The sequence below is a fragment of the Sphaerodactylus townsendi genome, linkage group LG03 (genome assembly GCF_021028975.2).
Source record: "Sphaerodactylus townsendi isolate TG3544 linkage group LG03, MPM_Stown_v2.3, whole genome shotgun sequence".
In the NCBI taxonomy this organism is placed as follows: Eukaryota; Metazoa; Chordata; class Lepidosauria; order Squamata; family Sphaerodactylidae; genus Sphaerodactylus; species Sphaerodactylus townsendi.
The window spans coordinates 144,891,315-144,916,938 of record NC_059427.1 but is presented as its reverse complement, the minus strand read 5'-3'; the positions used below and the strand labels follow the sequence as shown (position 1 = coordinate 144,916,938).

Here is a 25,624-nt window from a genome sequence, read left to right as displayed (position 1 = left end):
GGGTGGGGGGGGGGGGGGGTGGGGGGGGGGGGGGGTGGGGGGGGGGGGGGGTGGGGGGGGGGGGGGGTGGGGGGGGGGGGGGGTGGGGGGGGGGGGGGGTGGGGGGGGGGGGGGGTGGGGGGGGGGGGGGGTGGGGGGGGGGGGGGGTGGGGGGGGGGGGGGGTGGGGGGGGGGGGGGGTGGGGGGGGGGGGGGGTGGGGGGGGGGGGGGGTGGGGGGGGGGGGGGGTGGGGGGGGGGGGGGGTGGGGGGGGGGGGGGGTGGGGGGGGGGGGGGGTGGGGGGGGGGGGGGGTGGGGGGGGGGGGGGGTGGGGGGGGGGGGGGGTGGGGGGGGGGGGGGGTGGGGGGGGGGGGGGGTGGGGGGGGGGGGGGGTGGGGGGGGGGGGGGGTGGGGGGGGGGGGGGGTGGGGGGGGGGGGGGGTGGGGGGGGGGGGGGGTGGGGGGGGGGGGGGGTGGGGGGGGGGGGGGGTGGGGGGGGGGGGGGGTGGGGGGGGGGGGGGGTGGGGGGGGGGGGGGGTGGGGGGGGGGGGGGGTGGGGGGGGGGGGGGGTGGGGGGGGGGGGGGGTGGGGGGGGGGGGGGGTGGGGGGGGGGGGGGGTGGGGGGGGGGGGGGGTGGGGGGGGGGGGGGGTGGGGGGGGGGGGGGGTGGGGGGGGGGGGGGGTGGGGGGGGGGGGGGGTGGGGGGGGGGGGGGGTGGGGGGGGGGGGGGGTGGGGGGGGGGGGGGGTGGGGGGGGGGGGGGGTGGGGGGGGGGGGGGGTGGGGGGGGGGGGGGGTGGGGGGGGGGGGGGGTGGGGGGGGGGGGGGGTGGGGGGGGGGGGGGGTGGGGGGGGGGGGGGGTGGGGGGGGGGGGGGGTGGGGGGGGGGGGGGGTGGGGGGGGGGGGGGGTGGGGGGGGGGGGGGGTGGGGGGGGGGGGGGGTGGGGGGGGGGGGGGGTGGGGGGGGGGGGGGGTGGGGGGGGGGGGGGGTGGGGGGGGGGGGGGGTGGGGGGGGGGGGGGGTGGGGGGGGGGGGGGGTGGGGGGGGGGGGGGGTGGGGGGGGGGGGGGGTGGGGGGGGGGGGGGGTGGGGGGGGGGGGGGGTGGGGGGGGGGGGGGGTGGGGGGGGGGGGGGGTGGGGGGGGGGGGGGGTGGGGGGGGGGGGGGGTGGGGGGGGGGGGGGGTGGGGGGGGGGGGGGGTGGGGGGGGGGGGGGGTGGGGGGGGGGGGGGGTGGGGGGGGGGGGGGGTGGGGGGGGGGGGGGGTGGGGGGGGGGGGGGGTGGGGGGGGGGGGGGGTGGGGGGGGGGGGGGGTGGGGGGGGGGGGGGGTGGGGGGGGGGGGGGGTGGGGGGGGGGGGGGGTGGGGGGGGGGGGGGGTGGGGGGGGGGGGGGGTGGGGGGGGGGGGGGGTGGGGGGGGGGGGGGGTGGGGGGGGGGGGGGGTGGGGGGGGGGGGGGGTGGGGGGGGGGGGGGGTGGGGGGGGGGGGGGGTGGGGGGGGGGGGGGGTGGGGGGGGGGGGGGGTGGGGGGGGGGGGGGGTGGGGGGGGGGGGGGGTGGGGGGGGGGGGGGGTGGGGGGGGGGGGGGGTGGGGGGGGGGGGGGGTGGGGGGGGGGGGGGGTGGGGGGGGGGGGGGGTGGGGGGGGGGGGGGGTGGGGGGGGGGGGGGGTGGGGGGGGGGGGGGGTGGGGGGGGGGGGGGGTGGGGGGGGGGGGGGGTGGGGGGGGGGGGGGGTGGGGGGGGGGGGGGGTGGGGGGGGGGGGGGGTGGGGGGGGGGGGGGGTGGGGGGGGGGGGGGGTGGGGGGGGGGGGGGGTGGGGGGGGGGGGGGGTGGGGGGGGGGGGGGGTGGGGGGGGGGGGGGGTGGGGGGGGGGGGGGGTGGGGGGGGGGGGGGGTGGGGGGGGGGGGGGGTGGGGGGGGGGGGGGGTGGGGGGGGGGGGGGGTGGGGGGGGGGGGGGGTGGGGGGGGGGGGGGGTGGGGGGGGGGGGGGGTGGGGGGGGGGGGGGGTGGGGGGGGGGGGGGGTGGGGGGGGGGGGGGGTGGGGGGGGGGGGGGGTGGGGGGGGGGGGGGGTGGGGGGGGGGGGGGGTGGGGGGGGGGGGGGGTGGGGGGGGGGGGGGGTGGGGGGGGGGGGGGGTGGGGGGGGGGGGGGGTGGGGGGGGGGGGGGGTGGGGGGGGGGGGGGGTGGGGGGGGGGGGGGGTGGGGGGGGGGGGGGGTGGGGGGGGGGGGGGGTGGGGGGGGGGGGGGGTGGGGGGGGGGGGGGGTGGGGGGGGGGGGGGGTGGGGGGGGGGGGGGGTGGGGGGGGGGGGGGGTGGGGGGGGGGGGGGGTGGGGGGGGGGGGGGGTGGGGGGGGGGGGGGGTGGGGGGGGGGGGGGGTGGGGGGGGGGGGGGGTGGGGGGGGGGGGGGGTGGGGGGGGGGGGGGGTGGGGGGGGGGGGGGGTGGGGGGGGGGGGGGGTGGGGGGGGGGGGGGGTGGGGGGGGGGGGGGGTGGGGGGGGGGGGGGGTGGGGGGGGGGGGGGGTGGGGGGGGGGGGGGGTGGGGGGGGGGGGGGGTGGGGGGGGGGGGGGGTGGGGGGGGGGGGGGGTGGGGGGGGGGGGGGGTGGGGGGGGGGGGGGGTGGGGGGGGGGGGGGGTGGGGGGGGGGGGGGGTGGGGGGGGGGGGGGGTGGGGGGGGGGGGGGGTGGGGGGGGGGGGGGGTGGGGGGGGGGGGGGGTGGGGGGGGGGGGGGGTGGGGGGGGGGGGGGGTGGGGGGGGGGGGGGGTGGGGGGGGGGGGGGGTGGGGGGGGGGGGGGGTGGGGGGGGGGGGGGGTGGGGGGGGGGGGGGGTGGGGGGGGGGGGGGGTGGGGGGGGGGGGGGGTGGGGGGGGGGGGGGGTGGGGGGGGGGGGGGGTGGGGGGGGGGGGGGGTGGGGGGGGGGGGGGGTGGGGGGGGGGGGGGGTGGGGGGGGGGGGGGGTGGGGGGGGGGGGGGGTGGGGGGGGGGGGGGGTGGGGGGGGGGGGGGGTGGGGGGGGGGGGGGGTGGGGGGGGGGGGGGGTGGGGGGGGGGGGGGGTGGGGGGGGGGGGGGGTGGGGGGGGGGGGGGGTGGGGGGGGGGGGGGGTGGGGGGGGGGGGGGGTGGGGGGGGGGGGGGGTGGGGGGGGGGGGGGGTGGGGGGGGGGGGGGGTGGGGGGGGGGGGGGGTGGGGGGGGGGGGGGGTGGGGGGGGGGGGGGGTGGGGGGGGGGGGGGGTGGGGGGGGGGGGGGGTGGGGGGGGGGGGGGGTGGGGGGGGGGGGGGGTGGGGGGGGGGGGGGGTGGGGGGGGGGGGGGGTGGGGGGGGGGGGGGGTGGGGGGGGGGGGGGGTGGGGGGGGGGGGGGGTGGGGGGGGGGGGGGGTGGGGGGGGGGGGGGGTGGGGGGGGGGGGGGGTGGGGGGGGGGGGGGGTGGGGGGGGGGGGGGGTGGGGGGGGGGGGGGGTGGGGGGGGGGGGGGGTGGGGGGGGGGGGGGGTGGGGGGGGGGGGGGGTGGGGGGGGGGGGGGGTGGGGGGGGGGGGGGGTGGGGGGGGGGGGGGGTGGGGGGGGGGGGGGGTGGGGGGGGGGGGGGGTGGGGGGGGGGGGGGGTGGGGGGGGGGGGGGGTGGGGGGGGGGGGGGGTGGGGGGGGGGGGGGGTGGGGGGGGGGGGGGGTGGGGGGGGGGGGGGGTGGGGGGGGGGGGGGGTGGGGGGGGGGGGGGGTGGGGGGGGGGGGGGGTGGGGGGGGGGGGGGGTGGGGGGGGGGGGGGGTGGGGGGGGGGGGGGGTGGGGGGGGGGGGGGGTGGGGGGGGGGGGGGGTGGGGGGGGGGGGGGGTGGGGGGGGGGGGGGGTGGGGGGGGGGGGGGGTGGGGGGGGGGGGGGGTGGGGGGGGGGGGGGGTGGGGGGGGGGGGGGGTGGGGGGGGGGGGGGGTGGGGGGGGGGGGGGGTGGGGGGGGGGGGGGGTGGGGGGGGGGGGGGGTGGGGGGGGGGGGGGGTGGGGGGGGGGGGGGGTGGGGGGGGGGGGGGGTGGGGGGGGGGGGGGGTGGGGGGGGGGGGGGGTGGGGGGGGGGGGGGGTGGGGGGGGGGGGGGGTGGGGGGGGGGGGGGGTGGGGGGGGGGGGGGGTGGGGGGGGGGGGGGGTGGGGGGGGGGGGGGGTGGGGGGGGGGGGGGGTGGGGGGGGGGGGGGGTGGGGGGGGGGGGGGGTGGGGGGGGGGGGGGGTGGGGGGGGGGGGGGGTGGGGGGGGGGGGGGGTGGGGGGGGGGGGGGGTGGGGGGGGGGGGGGGTGGGGGGGGGGGGGGGTGGGGGGGGGGGGGGGTGGGGGGGGGGGGGGGTGGGGGGGGGGGGGGGTGGGGGGGGGGGGGGGTGGGGGGGGGGGGGGGTGGGGGGGGGGGGGGGTGGGGGGGGGGGGGGGTGGGGGGGGGGGGGGGTGGGGGGGGGGGGGGGTGGGGGGGGGGGGGGGTGGGGGGGGGGGGGGGTGGGGGGGGGGGGGGGTGGGGGGGGGGGGGGGTGGGGGGGGGGGGGGGTGGGGGGGGGGGGGGGTGGGGGGGGGGGGGGGTGGGGGGGGGGGGGGGTGGGGGGGGGGGGGGGTGGGGGGGGGGGGGGGTGGGGGGGGGGGGGGGTGGGGGGGGGGGGGGGTGGGGGGGGGGGGGGGTGGGGGGGGGGGGGGGTGGGGGGGGGGGGGGGTGGGGGGGGGGGGGGGTGGGGGGGGGGGGGGGTGGGGGGGGGGGGGGGTGGGGGGGGGGGGGGGTGGGGGGGGGGGGGGGTGGGGGGGGGGGGGGGTGGGGGGGGGGGGGGGTGGGGGGGGGGGGGGGTGGGGGGGGGGGGGGGTGGGGGGGGGGGGGGGTGTGGTCCATGAACATCTGGAGAGCCGCAGATTGCAGACCCCTGCTGTAATACACCGCACCTGGCTGCTGTAAGTACAGAGCAGGGCTTGCCCATGCCAAAGATTACTCCCTTCAGATCTCCTTCCTTTGGCCTTTACAACAACCCTGTGAGGTAGCTTAAAATGAAAGAGCTCAGAGCTGACCAATGCCCCACAGTCTGAAACCTGTCCCTAGTACTGGGGTCCCTGACCTTTTTGAGCCTGTGGGGACCTTAGGAATTCTGACAAAGGGTGGCGGGCACAACCACAAAATGGCTGCCAGAAGAGGCGGAGTCAACTACTCAGAAGGAATCCCAAAAGGGTAATTTTAAAAACACACTGGGAAGGAGGAGAGAGAGAGAGAGAATAACACCACCACTGTGGTGGTAGATACCAGCTGAAACCACGTCTGCACAGCCAATCAGCTCTCCAGTGGCCAATCAGAAGTCCTGCTGGGCAAAAGCCCCAACTGACCCCACCCACTTTCTAAAACAGGGGTAGGGAACCTGCGGCTCGAGAGCCGCATGTGGCTCTTCTGCCTTTGCACTGTGGCTCCACAAGCCGAGCCGCCGGCCCCATCCTTGCCCGCCCTGCAGGCAGCAGGGCAGGCGCACCAACTGCCCAGTCGGCTGGGCTGTGCCGCGGGCTTCCCCTCTCGCCCGCCCCGTTGGAGCGGGTGCTTTCCCAGCGGCCGACAAGGCCGAGCCGCTGGCTTCATCCTTGCAGGGCAAGTGCATCCATGTACTTCTCAGAATGAGCGAAGTAAAAGATTAAAAAAAACCCAATATATATAGTGTTATCTTTATTTTAAATGTCAAAAATTATTTGCGGCTCCAAGTGTTTTCTTTTCCTGTGGAAAACGGGTCCAAATGGCTCTTTGAGTGTTAAAGGTTCCCTACCCCTGTTCTAAAAACACTTGTCATTATTTGGAATAATTAATTAGGCCTTGCAAGGTTGCAATCTGGCCCCTGGGGATTCAGGATCAAGAATGCAGAATCTGGGGGCATCTGCAGAAATACCTTCTGACAGAGACGTGCAGTTTGCAATTTGAACATGGAAAGAATTCTGCATATCTGCCGCCCACTCCCAGTCAAACGTTAACCTGCTGGGCCCTACACTGTTTATTATTGTGCCCCACCCCCTTTCCCCAGGGACTTTGGTGATGGGCAGGAAATATGTACACAAAGATAAATAAAGAAATAAAAGAATAAACAAGCTAAAACAAAATAGTCATTTTATAAGCAGGAGACGTGCAAGGACTCACTGCAGAAAGGAAAACATTGAGTAATTGGAGCTGAGAGGCTGACCAAGAATTTGTCTAAAACAGAAGCTACTGACTAGGCTTGCCAATCTCCAGGCGGGGGCTGGAGTTGGGGGCCAGGGCTCAGTGGTAGAGTATCTGCTCGGCTTGCAAAAGGTCCCAGGTTGAAACCCCAGTGCTGCCAGTTGAAAGTACCAGGTGGGAGATGGCTGGAAGACGTTTGGAGAGCCTCAGCGGTCTGAGTAGATACTACTGTATTTGATGGACCAATAGTACAATTCACTAAAAGGCAGTTTCCCGTGTGAGTTCTACTAGTATTACAAACAGTCTCAGTTCCCCGCCTAGAGAAAATCAGTTCCCCAGGAAAAATGGCAGCTTTACAGGGCAGATACTGTGGAATCGTACCCTTGCCAAGCTGTCTTCCCAAACTCCACTGCCCTAGGCCCCTAAATCTCCAGGAATTTTCCAACCCAGAGTTGGCGACCTTACTCAGTCTGCCTTGTGGCAGTACATTCCAGAGAACGACATGTCACATGTCCAGAAACGACAGCCCAATTTCATCAGGTGGCCCCAAATTCTACTATTTTTCTTTCTTTCTCTCAATACTAGAACCAGGAGGCGTCCATTGAAAATGTTGGGGGGAAGAATTAGGACTCATAAAAGGAAACACTTCTTCACGCCACGTGTGATTGGTGTTTGGAATATGCTGCCACAGGAGGTGGTGATGGCCACTCACCTGGATAGCTTTGAAAAGGGCTTGGACAGATTTATGGAGGAGAAGTCGATCTATGGCTACCAATCTTGATCCTCCTTGATCTGAGATTGCAAATGCCTTAACAGTCCAGGTGCTCAGGAGCAGCAGCAGCAGCAGAAGGCCCTTGCTTTCACATCCTGCATGTGAGCTCCCAAAGGCACCTGGTGGGCCACTGCGAGTAGCAGAGAGCTGGACTAGATGGACTCTGGTCTGATCCAGCAGGCTAGTTCTTATGTTCTTATCAAGCAAGTTGGAGATTTTTATCTGCCTTCTCTACCCTCTGCATGGATCTGTTCCCCCTGAGTCATCTTAAAGTCCATTTACTCCCATCCTTGACTTCCTGTTCTTCAACCCATTGACAATTCTGGGAGCTGCTGGGCTGGAGCAGAGGATATATGAGTGGGTAATATTTTGGAAGTTTATGGTGTTTTTTTAAATTATTGTTTTATATGATGCTTTCATTGCTGTTTTTTTATTTTGTGAGCTGCCCTGAGACCTCCATATAGGGCAGGGTGTGGGTTTCAAAAATAAATAAAATAAAAATAAATCAATTCCCCACAGGCTTCTGATCTCTTATCCCATGGCTGCTAAGTTTGCTTGGGAGCGTTTGGCGATGGACTTTGCCCAGAGCCGCCCGGATCAACCCCAATTTCCTGCTAGTTGACATTCCCAAGCAATTCACATGGGGAAGGTTGGTATTTTTTATTTGTTTTGGGGGTGGGAGAGGCTCATGGGGCCGAGCTGGTCCCGTCTATCTTACTCAGAGGGAAAGATAACTTGGGGCATCTTGTCTTTAGCAGCACCCAGGAGACAAGACACAAGTTCCTCTGCCGTTCTGTAAAAGGCATGGGAACAGGGATGAAGTCTGTCAGATGGAGAAATGCAGAAGGAGGAAAATGACAGATCAGACTAGAAGATGAAATCATCTTGGGAAGTCATGGCCAAGATCACACCTCTGAGGAGTAATGGGCTGAAAGCAAGCAACTCGGTAGCAAACGTAGGACCGCGTTTGGTTAAGTTTAACTAACAGTCCTGAGATGTGATTTCCAATTGTGGTTCTTTTCCATTTTTCATACATTTTATTTTTGGTTTCATCTCTGCTGTGAGCCACTTTGAGTTCCATAAGGAAAAAAAAACAGAGCAAATAAACTGGTTCTGGTGGGTTTTCCGGGCTGTGTGACCGTGGTCTGGTGGATCTTGTGCCTGCATCTGTGACTGGCATCTTCAGAGGTGTATTGCAGAGGGAAGTCTGTTACACACTGTGTCCAGTGAGAAGGAAATGTTTGGGATACATATTGTCCATGTCCCAGGGTGGGGAACCAGTCAGTAAGTGTTTGGGTGGAACTTGCTATGCAAATATGTGGTTGATAGTATTGTATTGTGGGTGGGGCTTATCTAAGGAGATAGTATTGTACTGTTGATAGTATTGTATTGTGGGTGGGGCTTATCTAAGATCACCTTTGTGATCCGGGACGGGGAAGTGGCCGCGATCGCGAAGAGCATGCTGCCGTAGGAAGACTTCTGGGTTTCATTACCGCTAGTCGCCTCTGTGACAGAGCCGGGTAAAACGGCAAACCCCAGAAGGCCATGTGCTCCTGCGGCCGGGCGCTTGGGAGGGTGCTGCACTGCCTTACGCCCCAGAAGGCAGTGCAGCAGCCTCCCAAAAATCGGGACAATTTGGCAGAACTCGCTGGACGCTGGACAAAATTGTCTAAAGTAGTGATGGACGGTCCCGCCAGTGCTGGACGGACTGGGTCAGCCTAGGCTTATCAGTCCAGAGCAAATAAATCCTGTAAATAAATACATTTTTTTTAAAACTCAGATTTTTTGTGGGTGTTGAACACAGGGATGCTACAGGTAGCTTCAGTGTGAGGCATCAGTTAAAATTCCAAGCTATCTCCAGGACCCCCCTGGGGGATGACAACTCTATGCCCCACACTTGAGTTCATGGAGGAAAACTCACCAAACCGCTGGGGCACTAAACAGAGGCATGGGGCTTGCGTACTTGCCAGGATCTAGCAGTTAAAGAGGGTTCATACGATACATCAAGGGCAGTGCACCGGTGGAGGAGCTTCCAACCTTCACTTACTTTGGGACACGCTCCGACTTGCATTTTCACACTCGGCCAGCTTCCGCCTCTAGCCCAGGGGTAGGGAACCTTTAACACTCAAAGAGCCATTTGGACCCGTTTTCCACGGGAAAAGAAAACACTTGGAGCCGCAAATAATTTTTGACATTTAAAATAAAGATAACACTGTATAGATTGGGTTTTTTTACCTTTTACTCCGCTCATTCTGAGAAGCGCATGAATATTAACCCGCCTGGCGCGTGGCCCAGCGACTCGCCATGCGGGTAGTTATACGCCCGGCCTGCCACCTGTAGGTATGGCAAGGATGGGGCCAGCTGCTCAGCTCAGGGAGCCGCAGTGCGGGCGGCACGAAGATTACATATGACTCCTCGAGCCGCAGGTTCCCTACCCCTGCTCTAGCCCATCTCGTTCTGGCCTCACACTTTAAAAATAGTCCCCTTCCAGCTTGTAGCCTCTATTAGCACATTCACATACAGAATTATCACCATGCCAGAGCACCAGAAGGATGTTTTTGAAAACTTAGAGAGACACATCTAAGAGGCCAGAGAGTGGGAAAGAACCTCCGATTTAATGCTACCACAAAACAAACAAACAAAAAGACAACAACACAAAGCTGTTTTGAAATGCAGGGTTGAGGGGAGAGGAGGGGAAAGGAGCTTGTAAGCCACCTCGAGTCTCCTTACAGGAGAGAAAGGTGGGATATAAATCCAAACCCTTCTTCTTCTTAATGTTCAATCCTACATTCCAAACACCCATTTCCCTTTGCTTCCTCTTGGGTAGGCACATGGCGGATCTCCGAGGGGAGACCATTCCAAAGTTTGGGGGCAATCACAGAGAAATCCCTCTTGCAACTTTGCATCTAAACAGGGTCGATTTGTCACGCCCCATTTATTTCCAACCTACTCAATTCTCGGAAGAACTTCTATTCTCTCAGGCTTCTAACATTGGGTTCCTTTACATCCATGAACGGTGCATCTGTCTTACAGGGCCCTGGTGCTAAATGTTCAAAGTAACTGAGATCATTTTAAGGTTCTGACCTGTCCCCAAGAGCCACATGCCTAGGACACCACCTTTCAAACCACGTGCCTAGGACGCCCGAGCTCACCAATGAAAGACTGCCACTAAGGGGCCCTCCCCTGCAAAGCCCTGCTTCAGAGGAAGGGTGGGTACGGAAAAACAGATTCGGAAAGCGGAGGGGCGCTCGCTCAGTGGTAGGGCATCTGCTTGGCACGCAGAAGGTCCCAGGTTTGATCCCTGGCATCTCCAGTTAAAAGGACCAGGTGGTGATGGGAAAGGCCTCATCCTGAGACGCAGGAGAGCAGCTGCTAGTCTATTTCTGAGACGGTGAAAAACAAGAAGGGATTAATAATGGGCTTGATAGAAAAGGGGGCTGATAGTACTGACAGTCTGATTCGTTCTGAAGGTTGAGAACTGTTGCTCTGAACTGTTGGCTATTCCTCCCCCCCCCCCCCCCCCCACCGCTGCCGCCATTTTGTTTCTCTGAATTTGTATCTTTTTCTGTTTCGTCTCTGTGGCCCCTTCCGCACACGCAAAATAATGCGTTTTCAAACCACTTTCACAACTGTTTGCAAGTGGGTTTTGCTATTCCGCACAGCTTCAAAGAGCACTGAAAGCAGTTTGAAAGTGCATTATTCTGCATGTGCGGAATGAGCCTGTGTTTCTGTTCACCACAGTAAGCAACTGCTTCCTCTTCCCTTCTCAGCAGTACTTCAGGTCTCTGAAAAGTTACTGAGTCTATTATTATTATTATTTACACATAACAACACAACACAAGTGTCTGGAATTCATCTCTGAATATCGAGTCCTTCCCAAGGACCTAGGATATTAGAGGTATTTGCGTAGAATGTGTGCAGTTCCTAGAAGTGCTGCTTTCTGCAGCATGTGGACTGATGTTCTGTCCAAGTTTAGGCTTTCCAGATGTTTTTCAATTATTATTGTTGTTGTTGTTGTTATTTAATGTTGTTTGATATCTCAGTGACCAGTTCTTTTGCTGCTTGTGGTTGGCCTTTTGTTACAATTCAAGACTCACCCAGAGGCCTCGTATTCGTGCGGATCCCAGCAAGGAAGCGCTTTGAATCTGACCAACATTGATTTTGTCAATTTGAAAATGTTTCCAGTGCTGCCCGGGTGTTTTCAGAATGGCGCCCAATTGTCACCATTGGGACGAGCTCATAGTTAATGCCATAGTCACTGAAGCTCAGTTTTCAAATCATGGTGTTTAGTGGCCTTCTCATGTGGATGATGATAATTTATTACTGTTATTACTTTGCTATTTCCAGAGAGTCTGGAGAAGTGGAGCATCAGAGAGTAACCACATTGGCCTCAAGCAGAACATTTAGAGTCCAGTAGCAAAGCGCAGACTGGGATGGTCTTGTTCCCCATATGCCAGACCAGGGGTCTGCAACCTGCAACCTGGCCATGCTGGCAGGGGCCGATGGGAATTGTAGTCCATGAACATCTGGAGAGCCGCAGGTTGCAGACCCCTGTTCCAGACCATGGCCCCTTCCGCACACGCAAAATAATGCGTTTTCAAACCACTTTCACAACTGTTTGCAAGTGGATTTTGCTATTCCGCACAGCTTCAAAGAGCACTGAAAGCAGTTTGAAAGTGCATTATTTTGCATGTGCGGAATGAGCCATTGTGAAACTATAGATGCTCCAGAAGGATATTTTGGTCAAGTGAGCCATTCCACACTGAGCAGCTCCTGTTAAACACAATAAGCTGAGCCTACAAAACGAGATTTAGAGCCAGCATGGTGTAGTGGTTAAAAGTGGCAAACTCCGAACTGGAGAACTGGGTTCAAATCCCCACTCCTCCACATGAAGCCACCTTGGGCCAGTCGCAGTTCTCTCCGAACTCTTCCAGTACATGCAGAGGCAGGCAATGGCAAACCACCTTTGAACACCTCTTGCCTTGGAAACTCTACGTGGTCGCCGTTAAGTCGGCCGTGACTTGACAGAACTCACACATATAACATGAGGTACGCGCTAAATTCTATGATTCCAAGTTCCTGGAGATTCGGGAGGCAGAGCCTGGCGAGGACTGGGCTCAGGGAAAGAAGGACGTAAATGCACCTCCCAACAGAGGCGTTCCTCCCATTGGGCAAAGTGGGCAGTTGCCCTGGGCGCCGCCTTGTGGGGGGCGCAAAAACTGCAGGTTCGTCTGTGGGATTTTTGGCCTGCAGATGGCGCAGTTTTTAGGCTAGCAGCACCAAAATTTCAGGGGTTTTTCAGGAGACTATCCAGATGATATCACCTTAGGTTTCAGGAGGTAGGTTCATAGGAGTCCAAAGTTATGGACTCCCAAAGGGAGTCGCCTCATCCCTCATTGTTTCCAATCGGAGCACAGAGGAGATGGGGGCTACACCTTTGAGGGTCGATGTCCTTTGGGACCCCCTGAACCAAACTTCACCAAACCTGGGTGGCATCATGAGTAGGGTCTCATGAAGATACTTGGACATTTTGGTGCTGCTATCTTAATAATTTCACCCCTGACAGCAGGCACCCCCTGACAGTAGGCATTTCCCCAGATTTTCCTTTTAAATCCATTTTTATTTCTTTTTATTCTCTTTTATTTCTTTATTCTCCTCAATGCCCCCACAGGTTATTATTACTATTTTGAAAGCCTTTTGAAAATGTTTTCAAAAAAATATTTCTGCGGTGTTCAGATTTGTGAGTTGGGGCGTGTTCTATAATGTGATGGTGACTTTGAAACGACCTGGTGGAAAAATTTTTTGTTTGAGTCACTCGCGTTTGGGAGGGGTGGCTGTCTGGGGGGGGGGGGGCATCAAACCTGGTTTTTTTGCCCAGGGCTCTAGGCTTGCCTAGGGTATCGTACCATCAAGCCTCCCAACGCTCTTGCTCCTCTCTCCAGGAAGACTGACCCCTGTAGCCCGAAGAAGAGTTGTGTCGCTGGGGGATTCCCCGGGGGGTTGCCCATTCCAGCTGATGCCGATTGAAGCCACACCACCGAGCAGGGAGTTCCCCCTTGCCCACCCATCCTGGATGACCTCTGGGTCTCTCCCCGAGTTACCAAGAAAGGCCCCTTTGTTTGGGAGCTAAATCCCGTGAAGCCACTTCCGATCCCATAGAGAGCGAGGAAGTTGAGAAAGAAGACCGTAGGAGTAACAGGGTGGAGCAGACAGATGCCTTATGAGCATGAGCTCATCCGTGCTGGAGAGAGTTACTCCAGGTTCAGTTGGCGGGGGCGGAGGACAGCTATTTCTGTTCCCTTCCAACCCTGATTTCCAGGGATGAACGTCCTGTCCTGCCGGCCAGCCCTCGGCCTCGAGCATGGCCAGAAAACAACCTCCAGCCGAATCCAGACAGCTGGGGGTGCTTAATTGGAAACAAGAGCCCCCCCAAGCTTCCCCAGAGCATCCGAGGCCAGGAGCCGGGAAAGGCGGTTGGGCTGACCGCAGATAACAACAGATGGCTTTTCTTGCTAGGCTGAGATTTGGCAAGAGGCCTTGGGAAGCAGAGCAGTGGAGGAGGAGGAGGGAGGGAGGGAGGGAGGGAGGGAGGGAGGGGAAAGGATCTCCCACCATCTCTCTCCCCCTCACCAGGAGTTTTATAAGTTCAAATTTCAGCTTGTGGCCAATGGAAGAGCCTGTTGTAGGGTCGCCAGCTCCAGTTTGGGAATTCAGCGGGGTAAAATGCCCAAAGAGTCAGTCGCCCTCCAAATCAGCTGCTTTCTCCAGGGGGAATGATCTTTGTCCCCTGGAGATGAGAAGAAGAAGAAGAAGAAGAAGAAGAAGAAGAAGAAGAAGAAGAAGAAGAAGAAGAAGAAGAAGAAGAAGAAGAAGAAGAAGAAGAAGAAGAAGAAGAAGAAGAAGAAGAAGAAGAAGAAGAGGAGGAGGAGGAGGAGGAGGAGAAGGAGGAGTTTGGATTTATATCCCCCCTTTCTCTCCTGCAGGAGACTCAAAGGGGCTGACAATCTCCTTGCCCTCCCCCCCTCACAACAAACACCCTGTGAGGTAGGTGGGGCTGAGAGAGCTCAGAAGAACTGTGACTAGCCCAAGGTCACCCAGCTGACGTGTGTGGGAGTGTACAGGCTAATCTGAATTCCCCAGATAAGCCTCCACAGCTCAAGCAGCAGAGCGGGGAATCAAACCCGGTTCCTCCAGATTAGATACACGAGCTCTTAACCTCCTACGCCACTGCTGCTCCTGTAATTTATCCCCCAGATCTCACCTGGAGGTTGGCAACCCTACTCCAGTGAACTTGGGTTCGCTAGAGGCATCCTAATGGCCGTTATCTTGGGAAATTCTGAGTAAGGAATGTTTCCAAACACTCAGCTGCTCCAGAGTAAACAGACCCTTCCGAGAATGCTGAGCCACCTGGCCTTTAAGGAGGTGGGGAGGGAGTGGGGGGCGGGGGGATAAGCTCGGTTTAAACCAAAGTTAACTGCTTATTTCCCAGTGTGTGATTTCTGCACAGCATTAAGGGGCAGACGGTTCCCGGTTTTCACGCAACTGACGTTGATAGCTCAAGTTTCCCAATTCCTTGTGAGCAGTTATGCCAAGCAGAGGTGCAGAAAAGTAGCTGTCAGCAAGACAAAAGCCCCTGGAAACGGTCACCCTGCCCTACCTCGCAGGGTCCTTGTGAATATTACTGTGGGTGTAAAACATCTTCAAGTTTTCAGTTGCACAATATAGATGCTAAATACCACTAGTCTATAGAGTAAAGGATTAAGAGACAGAGATGGGGGAAAGTGTACATGACATCATTTGGAGACAACAGCTTGGATCCTGTGGATCTGTTGTGTTAGTTGAGGCAGGCCAACCATGTGACACCATGCCTTTCTAGGAATCACCGGAAACTCTATGGTAGAACCGTAGATTTCCCAGTGATTCCTAGAACGGACTGATGTCACTTCCATCACTGAAAGCTTTTGTAAAAATTATTTTTCTACCACCCACCACAGCAGTGGCAACGGGATGACGGATTCCCCACCAGGGATTTGGGAACCTCGATTCTCCTGAGTACAGTAAAGATCACTTCAGCTATGGAAACACTTCCCTGTCCCGCCAAACATGCATCATGGATTTTGAAAAGCTCTTTTTCCTGCCCACGCTGTAGCTGTTACTCATTTAAAACTGGCACCTAAACATGGCCTGGAGTGAAGTAAAATAGGCCAGCAGATCAATATTCATGTCGAGACAAAATCAGCTCCAGGCATAAATCGATAGCAACAGAAATAACATCGGATCAGCAACGGTCCTCTTCCAGTTATTCCAGCTCTTAATATTTGCAACCAACTCGGACGTACTTCTGTCCCATTCATTACACGCAATGTAGACCCAGAACCCCCTACGATCTACGGAAGACCAGTTTGGACCGAAAAACGGGACCAACGATGCAAGGAAGTGAAATAGGCAAGATCAGGGTTCAGGAAACTTTAAGGAAGACCTTGAGAATGGAAACTGCCAGGGTTATAACGCCCGGGACTTTTATGGGCCTCCCCCCAGATACCTGGGTAGGACTCACTCAATGCCAGAAGGCAGTCCTTGGCTGAGATCACACAGCAAAATGGAGAAGGCTGCCCATGTCAGGTTGGGAAATCCGTGGAGATTCAATCAATCAATCAATCAATTTATTACAGTCAACCAGACCAGTTCGAATAAACAATAAATTACAGACCAGTTCAAATAAACAATAATCCACATTACAGTCATTTATCTGTATCAGCAAAAGTACAATATATACAAAGATTAAAACCGTAACTTCAAAAAGAATACTTCCAAAAAGTGCTATATAAAATTCCTTCTTTCTAGGTTAAAAAAACTATATTTAGTACTGTGTAAAATTATAATATGTTTGGATGACGCACCACCCCTTAACAACCATCGACTTACTGTTTCCTTCTCAGTTTGCAAATTATTAAACAGAACCGAACTATTATGCTTGCAGCTCTGTGATCCCTACCCATTAGCATGTATTCCAATTGGCCTTTTTTCATTCATTCATGGAGATTTGGGGGCAGATCTTGAGAATGAAGGTTTTGGGGGAAGGGAGGACTCGGTGGGAAATAATCCCATACAACCCATCCTCTGAAGTGGCCGTTTTCTCCACGGATCACTGTCGCCTGGAGGCCAGTTGTAACTCTGGAACATCTCCAGGCCTCATCTGGAAGTTGCCTTCCTCACCTACAGGGATGGGGTCCCTTTCCCCTCCCAGTTTGCCCCAAACATCTCCATGAGGCAAAGCTGCCATTTCTTCACAGTCTTCTTCCGCTAGAGATCTCCGCGCGCTGCAATGCATGTGGCAGGACCAGAATTCTTATCTGCCATTTGCCTCCTGGGTTAGGCACAACCTCAAATCACCCACAGACGCGCACCCAAAAAACGCAGGGGGAGGGAACAGGCGGAGCTGCCTGGTCTCAAACCACTAATCTGCCCGGTCCTGTCTTGTCGACACAAAACCGGCAACGGCGTTGCACCCTCTCGGGCCTGGGGCTTTCCTACTCCAAAGGTCGGAGAGCGCAAGACCTTTCACCAGCAACCCGGGATCCTGCGACAGAGCTGCGGCGGCCCATCTCAATATGCTGCCCTCTTAAAGTCATCGAGAACAAAATCAGAACCATAGGATTTGACTTGGACAATGTTGGGACTGATAGTGAACTGCATATTTTCAATCAGATCCACGAAAGACTGAGTTTTTTTAACATTCATCTTTTTTAACATCATCGTCTCTATCCAACAAAGGCGGCTGTATGCTCTCCTCGCTCCCTCGGAACACAACCGAGCTACGGAGCTAGAGCCAAATATCTCTCATCTCTGCTATCCATTAACCAACGTCGTGCATTCATGCTAGCACGCCTCAATATTTTCCCATCAGCGGAAACCTCAGGGAGATACCTCCAGATCCCTAAACATCAGAGACGATGCCGCTGCGGATGTGGATCTGTAGAAACTATAACTCATATTCTTCTGGAATGCTGTCTTCACAGTAACCTGCGCATGATTTTAATTTACCCTTTGTTGCTTCCAAGACTTGAGTACTCCAAGGGTTCCAGACCACTCGCTTTTTTGCTAAGTGACTCTGTAATCCATCAATTCACCTTGGCAGTGGCTAAATCTCTGTTTTAGCATTTAAACACAATTCGTATTTAAACGTTTTAAACGTTTTCTTTTTTAAAAAAAAAATGGAAACATATGAATAATTGATATGCCATTAAAGGTTAAAATTGAAATATGCTGCCCTCAGCGGAAGAAAAAATTCTATGGAGGAAAGCCAAAAATGGACTTAACGTGACTATTTGCCACGGACTTAGTGTGAATATTTGTGAGTGATACTGGCCCCGGGGAACACCACCACCACCACCAGCTCTGAGTCAATGCAAAAAAGATGAGCGGGCCAAGCCAAACAAAGCCCTTGAGGAATTCCTCACTTTGCTTCAAGAAACTGCAGCGGCCGCTAGCTTAGAAACAAACCACACGTCACCGCATATCTTTTCCCTTCCTAGCTCTTCCCTTCCCCTGGTCCTACGTTCTTTAGGTCCCAAACAAATGCTGCAGGAAAAATGCACACCACTGGGCATTACGGCGCAGTTTCAGCTTTAAGGAGCTTGAGGGGGGGCGGGAGGATAAGACCATTTTGGGGCATTACAGCCTAGCAGCGGCTGCTAGCTACAGCAATGACGAATGGAGCCTGCAAAGTTTAGAGCAGTATATCTGAACTGTTTGGTGCTGGGAACAAACCACATGGGTCCAGCCACTTCCGCTGTATTGGACACGCAGCCGCAACTAAAGAGAAAAAGCTGAACTCAATCTTTGGGCCTTACCCAGCCTTGCATTTAGGAGCCGCGTGGCGTAGTGGTTAAGTGCTTGCACTGCCACTCACACGGTCAGGAGTTTGATCCCCTGTGGGTCAGATATCCCAGCAGCTGGCTCATGGTCAACTCAGCCATCCATCCATTCCTTGGTCGGTAAATGAGTACCTAGTTCATAGCTAGGGGTGGTAAAGAATAGCCGGGGAAAGCAATGGCAAACTACCCCACAAAGAGGCTTGCCTATAAAAATCACTGCTCGCAGTGGTACCCCAGGGTCAGACATGACTGAAGGGAAAACTTTACCTTTTTAGCCTTGCATTAGGGTTGACAACTCCCGGATGGGAAATTCCTGGGTATTTATGGGGTGGAATCTCGGAAGGGACGGGATCTCCATGGGGTACAGTGCCATAGGCTCCACCCTCCAAAGCACATATTTCCTCCAGAGAAACGGATCCCTTCAGTTTGGAGATCACATACCAAACTGCTGACATATTTGGCCACAGCCGCGCAAATTGAAATAGCCAAAAAAATGGAAACTAAAAGAATTGCCTCTAATAAAGGATTGGTGTAGTAGAATATGAATTGTAGGCATTTTGACTTGCTATCCTTGCCCTTACAGACCCAAGACAACCGAAATCAAGAAACTGCATGAGATCCATTGGAAAAAATATTTCCCGATTAAATTTAATACCAGTTTGCCCTAGAAAGTTTAGATATATGGATTGACATCTATAAATAATTGTAATCCTTAAAATTGTACCATGTATTTTTATTTGCTTATATAACCGCATTTATGGTCAATGTTAAGACTAGTAATAATTACCAAGACGATGAAACTTAATATACTGAATTAGTTGTATTGCAGTTTGCTGTTTCCCCCCCTATAATTATCATAATATTATGTTATGTGGGCGTGTCAAAACTCGTGGCCCTCCAGATGTTATGCACTACAGCTCCCATCATCCCCTGCCAGCATCATGCTGGCAGGGGATGATGGGAACTGTAGTCCATAACATCTGGAGGGCCATGAGTTTGACACCTGTAGATGGATGGCGAAGTCAATCTGACCGTTAGATAACAACCACTGTTTCTGAGTATTCCTGTACAAGGAATAACTATGTAATATGCTTTTGTTTTCTTTGTGAATGATTGTCACCTTATTTTTATGTAAATTTTTGATTTGTTTGAAATAAACAAACCCTAATTTTTCAAGCTGTTTGAAATAAACAAACCCTAATTTTTCAAGCTGTAATTCTGGGAGGTAACGGGGAGGCTGGGAACTCTCTTGCTATTCTTCCGAGACTCCAAGCAAAGCCTGGAGATCAAACTGGATTCCCTGAAGGAAAAATCCTCAGCCAGCAATCCACACTGCCGGCGGAATTGCTCCACTCCCACAACGTCACAATGACAGCCAGGAACGCTGCTCCGATCTCCTAGCCGTGCCACGAATCGCGATTGCAACCGCAGAGGTTTTGAAATGTGTGTTTGAGCTGTGGCGGCAACCGACTGGGTGGTCTGGTGTTTCGCGTGCCAGCTTGGGACGGGCATCTTCAACCCGGAATTGTTTTCCACGACGCTGCAAAGAACCTGGCGTCTGCTCAGAATCAGCCAGGCTGAGCACGGCCCAGGCAGAGAGGCGGGCGAACACGCTTCCCGCCCGTACTGTCTACTGTTCAGAGGTGCATCTAGGGCAGTGATGGCGAACCTTTTCGAGACCGAGTGGCCAAAATGCAACCCAAAACCCACTTATGTCTCCCGAAGTGCCAACGCGGCAATTTCACCTGAATGACCCCCTCGAGCAGGGGCCAGCCTGCTGTAGCCTCCAGCAAGTCCCACATGCGCCGCTCTGCGCCTCTCTAGCATCTCTGCCCCACCCCCACCCCCCGGGCAGCAGCCACCTGGAGCACAGGCACCAGGCCCGCCAGCCGAGTCGTCCCTGCTCACTGAGGTGCATGCACATCAAGCCCAGGGGCCCAGGCCAGCCTAGATGTGTGTGTGTGTGTGTGTGGGGGGTGATTCCCCCCCCACATGATGAACTCTGTGCCGTATGGGGGGGCATCCTCCCTCACCAAGACCAAACACTTTTTTTGCACAAGGTCTTAAAATCAGTGTATGGACCCAGGGGGGAGGAGGAGGGGCTTGGGGGACAATTTTCTGCCCCTCCCCATGTGACCAAATGGCCGCCGTCTGGGGACATTTGGCCCCATATGTCCACCTGTGTGATACGCCCCTGCCAGGGGGTTTTGCCCTTTGGAACAGAGGTGAGCAACAAAGTTTGTCGGCTCAAATCTTGCCAGAGCAGGGTTGCCAGAACTACAACTGACCGCCATAGCGGAGAGATCACCTCCCCTGGAGAAAACGGCCACTGTGGTGGGTGCTTTTAAGGGTTATATGCTGCTGAGGTCCCCCCCTCCCCAAACCTTGCTGTCTCCAGGTTCTAGCCTCCAAATCTCTAGGAATCTCCTGACCTGGAGTTGGCAACCCTGCTTCCCCGGCAAGCTGCTCTGAACCGCAGACCCCCCTACTCCATCTGTGGCAGAAATAATATGGGCTAACCCGTGGAATCGCTGGAAAGATCACAGGGAGCCGACGTAGGCGAAGCATCGCGAAAGCTCAAAATGTGCTCCCCAAATGCCGACGACTACAGCAGACGCTGCTTTGGACAAAACGACTCGGCCTGAAGTGTGCCACTCCCCCACTATATAGTACTTCGATGATCAAAAGCATGCACGGAGGCCAGAGATTTGGACCAGGACTGTGGTACCTGGGTTGCCTTCACCGTTTCCCCCAGCGCAATCTCCAGCTCAGTCCTGCCCCCAACCATATGACCCTGGCCAGTGGTGGGATCCAAAAATTTTAGTAACAGGTTCCCACGGTGGTGGGATTCAAACTGTGGCGAAGCGCCAATGGGGCTGGGCGGGGCACGACCGAGGCGTGGCGTGGCATTCCGCGTGGCATTCGGGGCGGCATTCCTCGGCTAAGTGGCAAGGACGCAGCCGCTGCGCCAGTCCTTGGGTGGGAAACGAATGCGCGCAGGCTGCCACAAACACCAGTGCACCTCTTGCTAGACTGCTTCAAGTTCTGCGCGCTGCTGCTGAGAGGAGGGGCGTAACTAAGGCAAAAATCACGTGGCAAAATCACCCATTAGTAACCCCCTCTCGGCACACACCACTAATTAGTAACCTACTCTCGGGAGCCTGTGAGAACCTGCTGGATCCCACCTCTGACCCTGGCTTACATCGCATCTGACCATTGGTCAGTTTTGTCTACTCCAGACCTGGGCATTATATGGCCCGCGGGCCACATCCGGCCCGCCGGATGACCCTGACTGGCCCCCCTGCCGTTAGTGGCGTTTTTTAGTACCAGAGCCGGGCTGCCTTGGCTGCCGCTTCATGGGCTTTCAAAGGCCACTCTGCCGCAGTTGGGAGTAAAGGCGCCTTTGAAAAGTCCCGGTCCCAGAAGCCGGCTTCGCCTTTGGCTGGCCGCTTCTGCGGGCTTTCAAGCGCTCACGCGCCTTTTGGCCCGGCCCTCCACAATATTTTCTGTTTCTTATGCGGCCCCATGGAAAAAATAATTGCCCACCCCTGATCTACTCCGATTGGCAGAGCATCTCCAGGGATTTAGGCGGAGGTCTTTCACATCACCCACCGCCCGGTCCTTTCCAAGCGGAGACCCTGGAGATTGAACCGGGGACCTTCCATATGCCAAACAGAGGCGGCACTGCTCAGACACGGCCCTTCCCGGCTGCTTGGGGCAGCCCCACGAAGAGCAGAGAGACTGCCGACATGCTGCAAGGAACTGTCTCGCTGCCAGTCGTTGCTGATGGAGGAGACAGCTGGCACCACTCCTGGGCCCTGATACGTAGGCCCTGGAGGGAACGGGGCGCCTTGACAGCGGGTGCAGAAGGCCAGGAGGACCCTCTGAATCAGAGACCCCCCACAGCTGCTCTCCGGAGGCACGCCAGGATAGCAACAGCCAAACCGAGAAGATGAAATCAATGCACCCCGTCCCGCCAACAGCGGCGTAGCGTTGGTCCCGTGACTTTTTGCAAACTGGAAAGCATCTCCCCTTGCCAGGCTGGGACCATAAAGCTGTTTTGCATTATGAACGGTTTACAGAGTCATTTCAGGCCGAGCCCCCCTCCGCGCCGGGTCTCCGGGCCCATTATCGTGCTAATTAAAAGCCCCTGAAGAGTAAAACACCACGCAGGAACAGACCAAGTAGAAGGACAGAAGCCGCAAAAGCCATTTCTTTGGTCCTGGGGAGCTCACGGATGGGAGACCCCAAAGGAGTCAAGGGGTGGAGGAGTGGACAGGCCCTGTAGTTGAGCGGGAAAGCGTCCATAGGGCAACCGTGGCCCCAGAAGGCCTCTGCCAGAGGCGGATCTAGGGAAAATGAGCCCGATGCAAAATCTGAGTCGCCCCCCCACCTCTGTATGCGCAGCCACCCTCCCCCACCAAGACCAAACAACTTTTTTGCACTAGGTAATCTCAAAGGAGGAGGGTTGGGAGGGGTGATTTCCTGCCCCCCTGCAACTAAATGGTTGCAGCCCGGGGAGATTTGACTCCACATGTCCCCCTGGGGGGGGGGGTACACTGGTGGGGGGGTGGGCTCTGGTGACCTGCAGGAAGCTCACCCAAAGGCGGCTTGAGGTTCGCTCAGCTCAGACTCCAGCAACAACTGCCAGTCAGGCCCACGCCGATGGGTTTCTGCAACCCTATCCAGGAGCTGGTGGGGATTGTAGTCCATGAACCTCTGAAGCGCCAGAGTTGGACACCCCTGGGCTAGAGCATCCAACTAGGACCAGGGAAACTCTGCCACAAAAGCTTTCTGAATGACTGTTTTTCTTTCTTTCCACTTGGGGCTCGCCCCCACGAGGCCAGGAAGGTGATCTAACTGGAGGGATCACAAAGATGGGTGGGGGGTTCCTCGTTCTGGGCCTGCAGATCCCAGTATGATGGGCGAACACATTGAAGAAGAAGAAGAAGAAGAAGAAGAAGAAGAAGAAGAAGAAGAAGAAGAAGAAGAAGAAGAAGAAGAAGAAGAAGAGGAGGAGGAGGAGGAGGAGGAGAGTTTGGATTTACATCCCCCCTTTCTCTCCTGCAGGAGACTCAAAGGGGCTGACAATCTCCTTGCCCTTCCCCCCTCACAACAAACACCCTGCGTGAGGTGGAGTGGGGGGCTGAGAGAGCTCCAAAGAGTCATGGACTAGCCCAAGGTCACCCAGCTGGCGTGTGTGGGAGTGCCCAGGCTAATCTGAATTCCCCAGAGAAGCCTCCACAGCTCAGGCGGCAGAGCTGGGAATCAAACCCGGTTCCTCCAGATTAGATACACAGATTAGATACATGGGGCAACCAAGTTCTGTGCAGAACTGCCCCCCCGCCCTCCCGGGCACTTTATTCTGCTTCAAACCATCCCCACCAGCAGGACACAGAGGGATTTGCCTCCTCCCATTAGTTGAAGGAGGATGTCTAGCCCCCGTTGCACACGGCAGACTGTTTTCGGCACACTTCATGAAAGAAGCACGGCGGGGACGACCAACCCTCTTACCCTAGCCTACCCCACAGGTTCGTCGTGAGGATAGAGCAGACAAGAATGATGTCATCGGCTTGGGGCAGAGGCGTTCCTCCCATTGGGCAAAGTGGGCAGTTGCCCTGGGCGCCGCCTTGTGGGGGGCGCAAAAACTGCAGGTTCGTCTGTGGGATTTTTGGCCTGCAGATGGCGCAGTTTTTAGGCTAGCAGCACCAAAATTTCAGGGGTTTTTCAGGAGACTATCCAGATGATATCACCCAGGTTTGGTGAGGTTTGGTTCAGGGAGTCCAAAGTTATGGACTCCCAAAGGGAGTGCCTCATCCCCCATTGTTTCCAATCGGAGCTAATAGGAGATGGGGGCTACACCTTTGAGGGTCGATAACTTTGGACCCCCTGAACCAAACTTCACCAAACCTGGGTGGCATCATGAGTAGGGTCTCATGAAGATACTTGGAAATTTTGGTGCGGCTATCTTAATGATTTCACCCCTGACAGCAGGCAGCCCCTGACAGCAGGCATTTCCCCAGATTTTCCTTTTAAATCCATTTGTATTTCTTTTATTCTCTTTTATTTCTTTTATTCTCTCAATGCCTCATAAAGGTTATTATTACTATTTTGAAAGCCTTTTGAAAATGTTTTCGAAAAAATATTTCTGCTCAGATTTGTGAGTTGGGGGCATGTTCTAGAATGTGATGGTGACTTTGAAACGACCTGGTGGAAAAAAAATCTTGTTTGGTCACGGTGGGGGAGGGGGGCTGCCCATGGGGGGGGGGCGGGGCATCCAACTCAGGTTTTGCCCAGGGCTCCAGTTTGCCTCGGTACGCCACTGGCTTGGGGTTCCCATTGGAGTGAAAAAGCACGCTATCCATCTTTGCAAGACACAAACTCCCCTTCCGCACCTCCACACCCCATGCTCCAAACACAGGCTGTCACTCAAGGCTAGGCAGATTAATCCGAACAATGGAAGCCGCCTGCAACACACACACCCCTTTGCCCCCCCCCCACCCCCAGAGAGGAAGGCCGAATGGGACATGGAGGCAGATGGTGGAAAGATGAGGGGGGGCTGCAATTTGGAGAAAGGGCTCAGAGGCAACATCAGCTTGTCAACTCCAAACTGGGCAATTCCTGGAGATTTGGGAGCAGAGTCTGGGGAGAGTAGAGCTTTTTTTGGGGGGGGGGGAGAGAGCTAAGTGGGGCTGTGATGCTGAACAGCCCCCCCCCCTCCAAAGCAGCCATTTCCTCCAAGGGAACTGGACATTTCCCGTCGCCTGGAAATCTGTTATTAATCCTGGGGGGGAGGGGGGAGGTCTCCAGGCCCCACCTGGAGGGTGGCAACCCCACACGTCCTCAGCCGAGGCTACAGCGCCATCCAGTCCCTTTCCCCAAAGCCGTCACTGTTCTCCTGTCGCCTGGAGATCTGTTTTAATCCTCAACGATCTCAAGCCTCCACCGGGAGAGTGGCAACCTTCCTTCAGCAGGGGCTATAACGCCGCAGAGTCCCCCCTTTCAAAAGCAGCCATTTCTCCAGGGGAGCGGATCCCCCCCCCCCCGGCAGCCAGGAGGTGATTCCGGGAGATCTCCAGCCCCCCCCGTCTGGGGGTTGGCACCTTTGCCCCTCCCACAACTGGCAACTCCGCCCTGGAGCTTGGGGGGCGGTGCGGACACGTTGGGGGGTCCCGTCGGCGAGCCGCCCTCCGAAGCGTCCCTTTCCTCCGAGGGGAACGGATCCCCGCCGCCCGGATCCCCGGAGATCTCCGGGAGCCGTCCGGGGAGAAGGCAGGCGGGCGAGCGGGCTGCGTCTGGGGCAGGGAGCGGCGGAGAACCGCGCGGGGGCGGCGCGGGGGGCGCGCGGCGGGGCTTCCCGGGGCGCCGGACTCACCTCCGGGCTGCTGCTGCTGCTGGGGGCGGATGATCGGCCGGGTCTGGCGCGCTGCTGCCTCCTCCTCCTCCGCCGCCGCCGCCACCTTCTCCATCTGGCCTGGGCCGTCGAGGCGCTCTGCGTAGGAAGGGAGGCGCGCCGGCCGGCCCGGCCCGACCTTCCTTCCCCCGGCAGGGGAGGCGCTGCGCTCCCACACCCCCGCCTGGCCGGCCCCGCCTCCGCCCTGACCCACGACGGGGTGGGGGTGGGTGGGGGGGTCCCCTCGGCTCCCCGGCGGCATCAGAGGTAGGATCCAACCAGTTCTCTCCACTTCTCTAGAAGCGGTTACTCATTTTTCCTGAGTGCCGAGAAGGGGCTGCCCAATAGAAGAAGAAGAAGAAGAAGAAGAAGAAGAAGAAGAAGAAGAAGAAGAAGAAGAAGAAGAAGAAGAAGAAGAAGAAGAGTTTGGATTTATATCCCCCCCTTTCTCTCCTGCAGGAGACTCAAAGGGGCTGACCATCTCCTTGCCCT

At 58.8% G+C, this 25,624-nt stretch overlaps 2 protein-coding genes across 2 annotated transcripts in view; both read right to left on the bottom strand.

The window, feature by feature from the left end:
* Positions 1–12,930, bottom strand: part of LOC125427895 (basic proline-rich protein-like) — a 48,759-nt gene extending 35,829 nt beyond the window's left edge. The window contains exons 1-3 of the mRNA XM_048487461.1: positions 12,769–12,930; positions 8,910–8,958; positions 8,279–8,367 (exon numbers count right to left, since the gene is read on the bottom strand). Of these exons, the coding sequence (XP_048343418.1) occupies positions 8,279–8,367; positions 8,910–8,958; positions 12,769–12,930 (300 nt within the window). The remainder of the gene's footprint in view (positions 1–8,278; positions 8,368–8,909; positions 8,959–12,768) is intronic.
* S1PR2 (sphingosine-1-phosphate receptor 2) overlaps positions 1–25,309 on the bottom strand; it is an 81,751-nt gene extending 56,442 nt beyond the window's left edge. Inside the window, 1 exon segment of the mRNA XM_048487462.1 lies at positions 25,115–25,309. The gene's annotated coding sequence lies outside the window, so the exon portion shown is untranslated.
* Between the last annotated feature and the right edge of the window lie 315 nt (positions 25,310–25,624).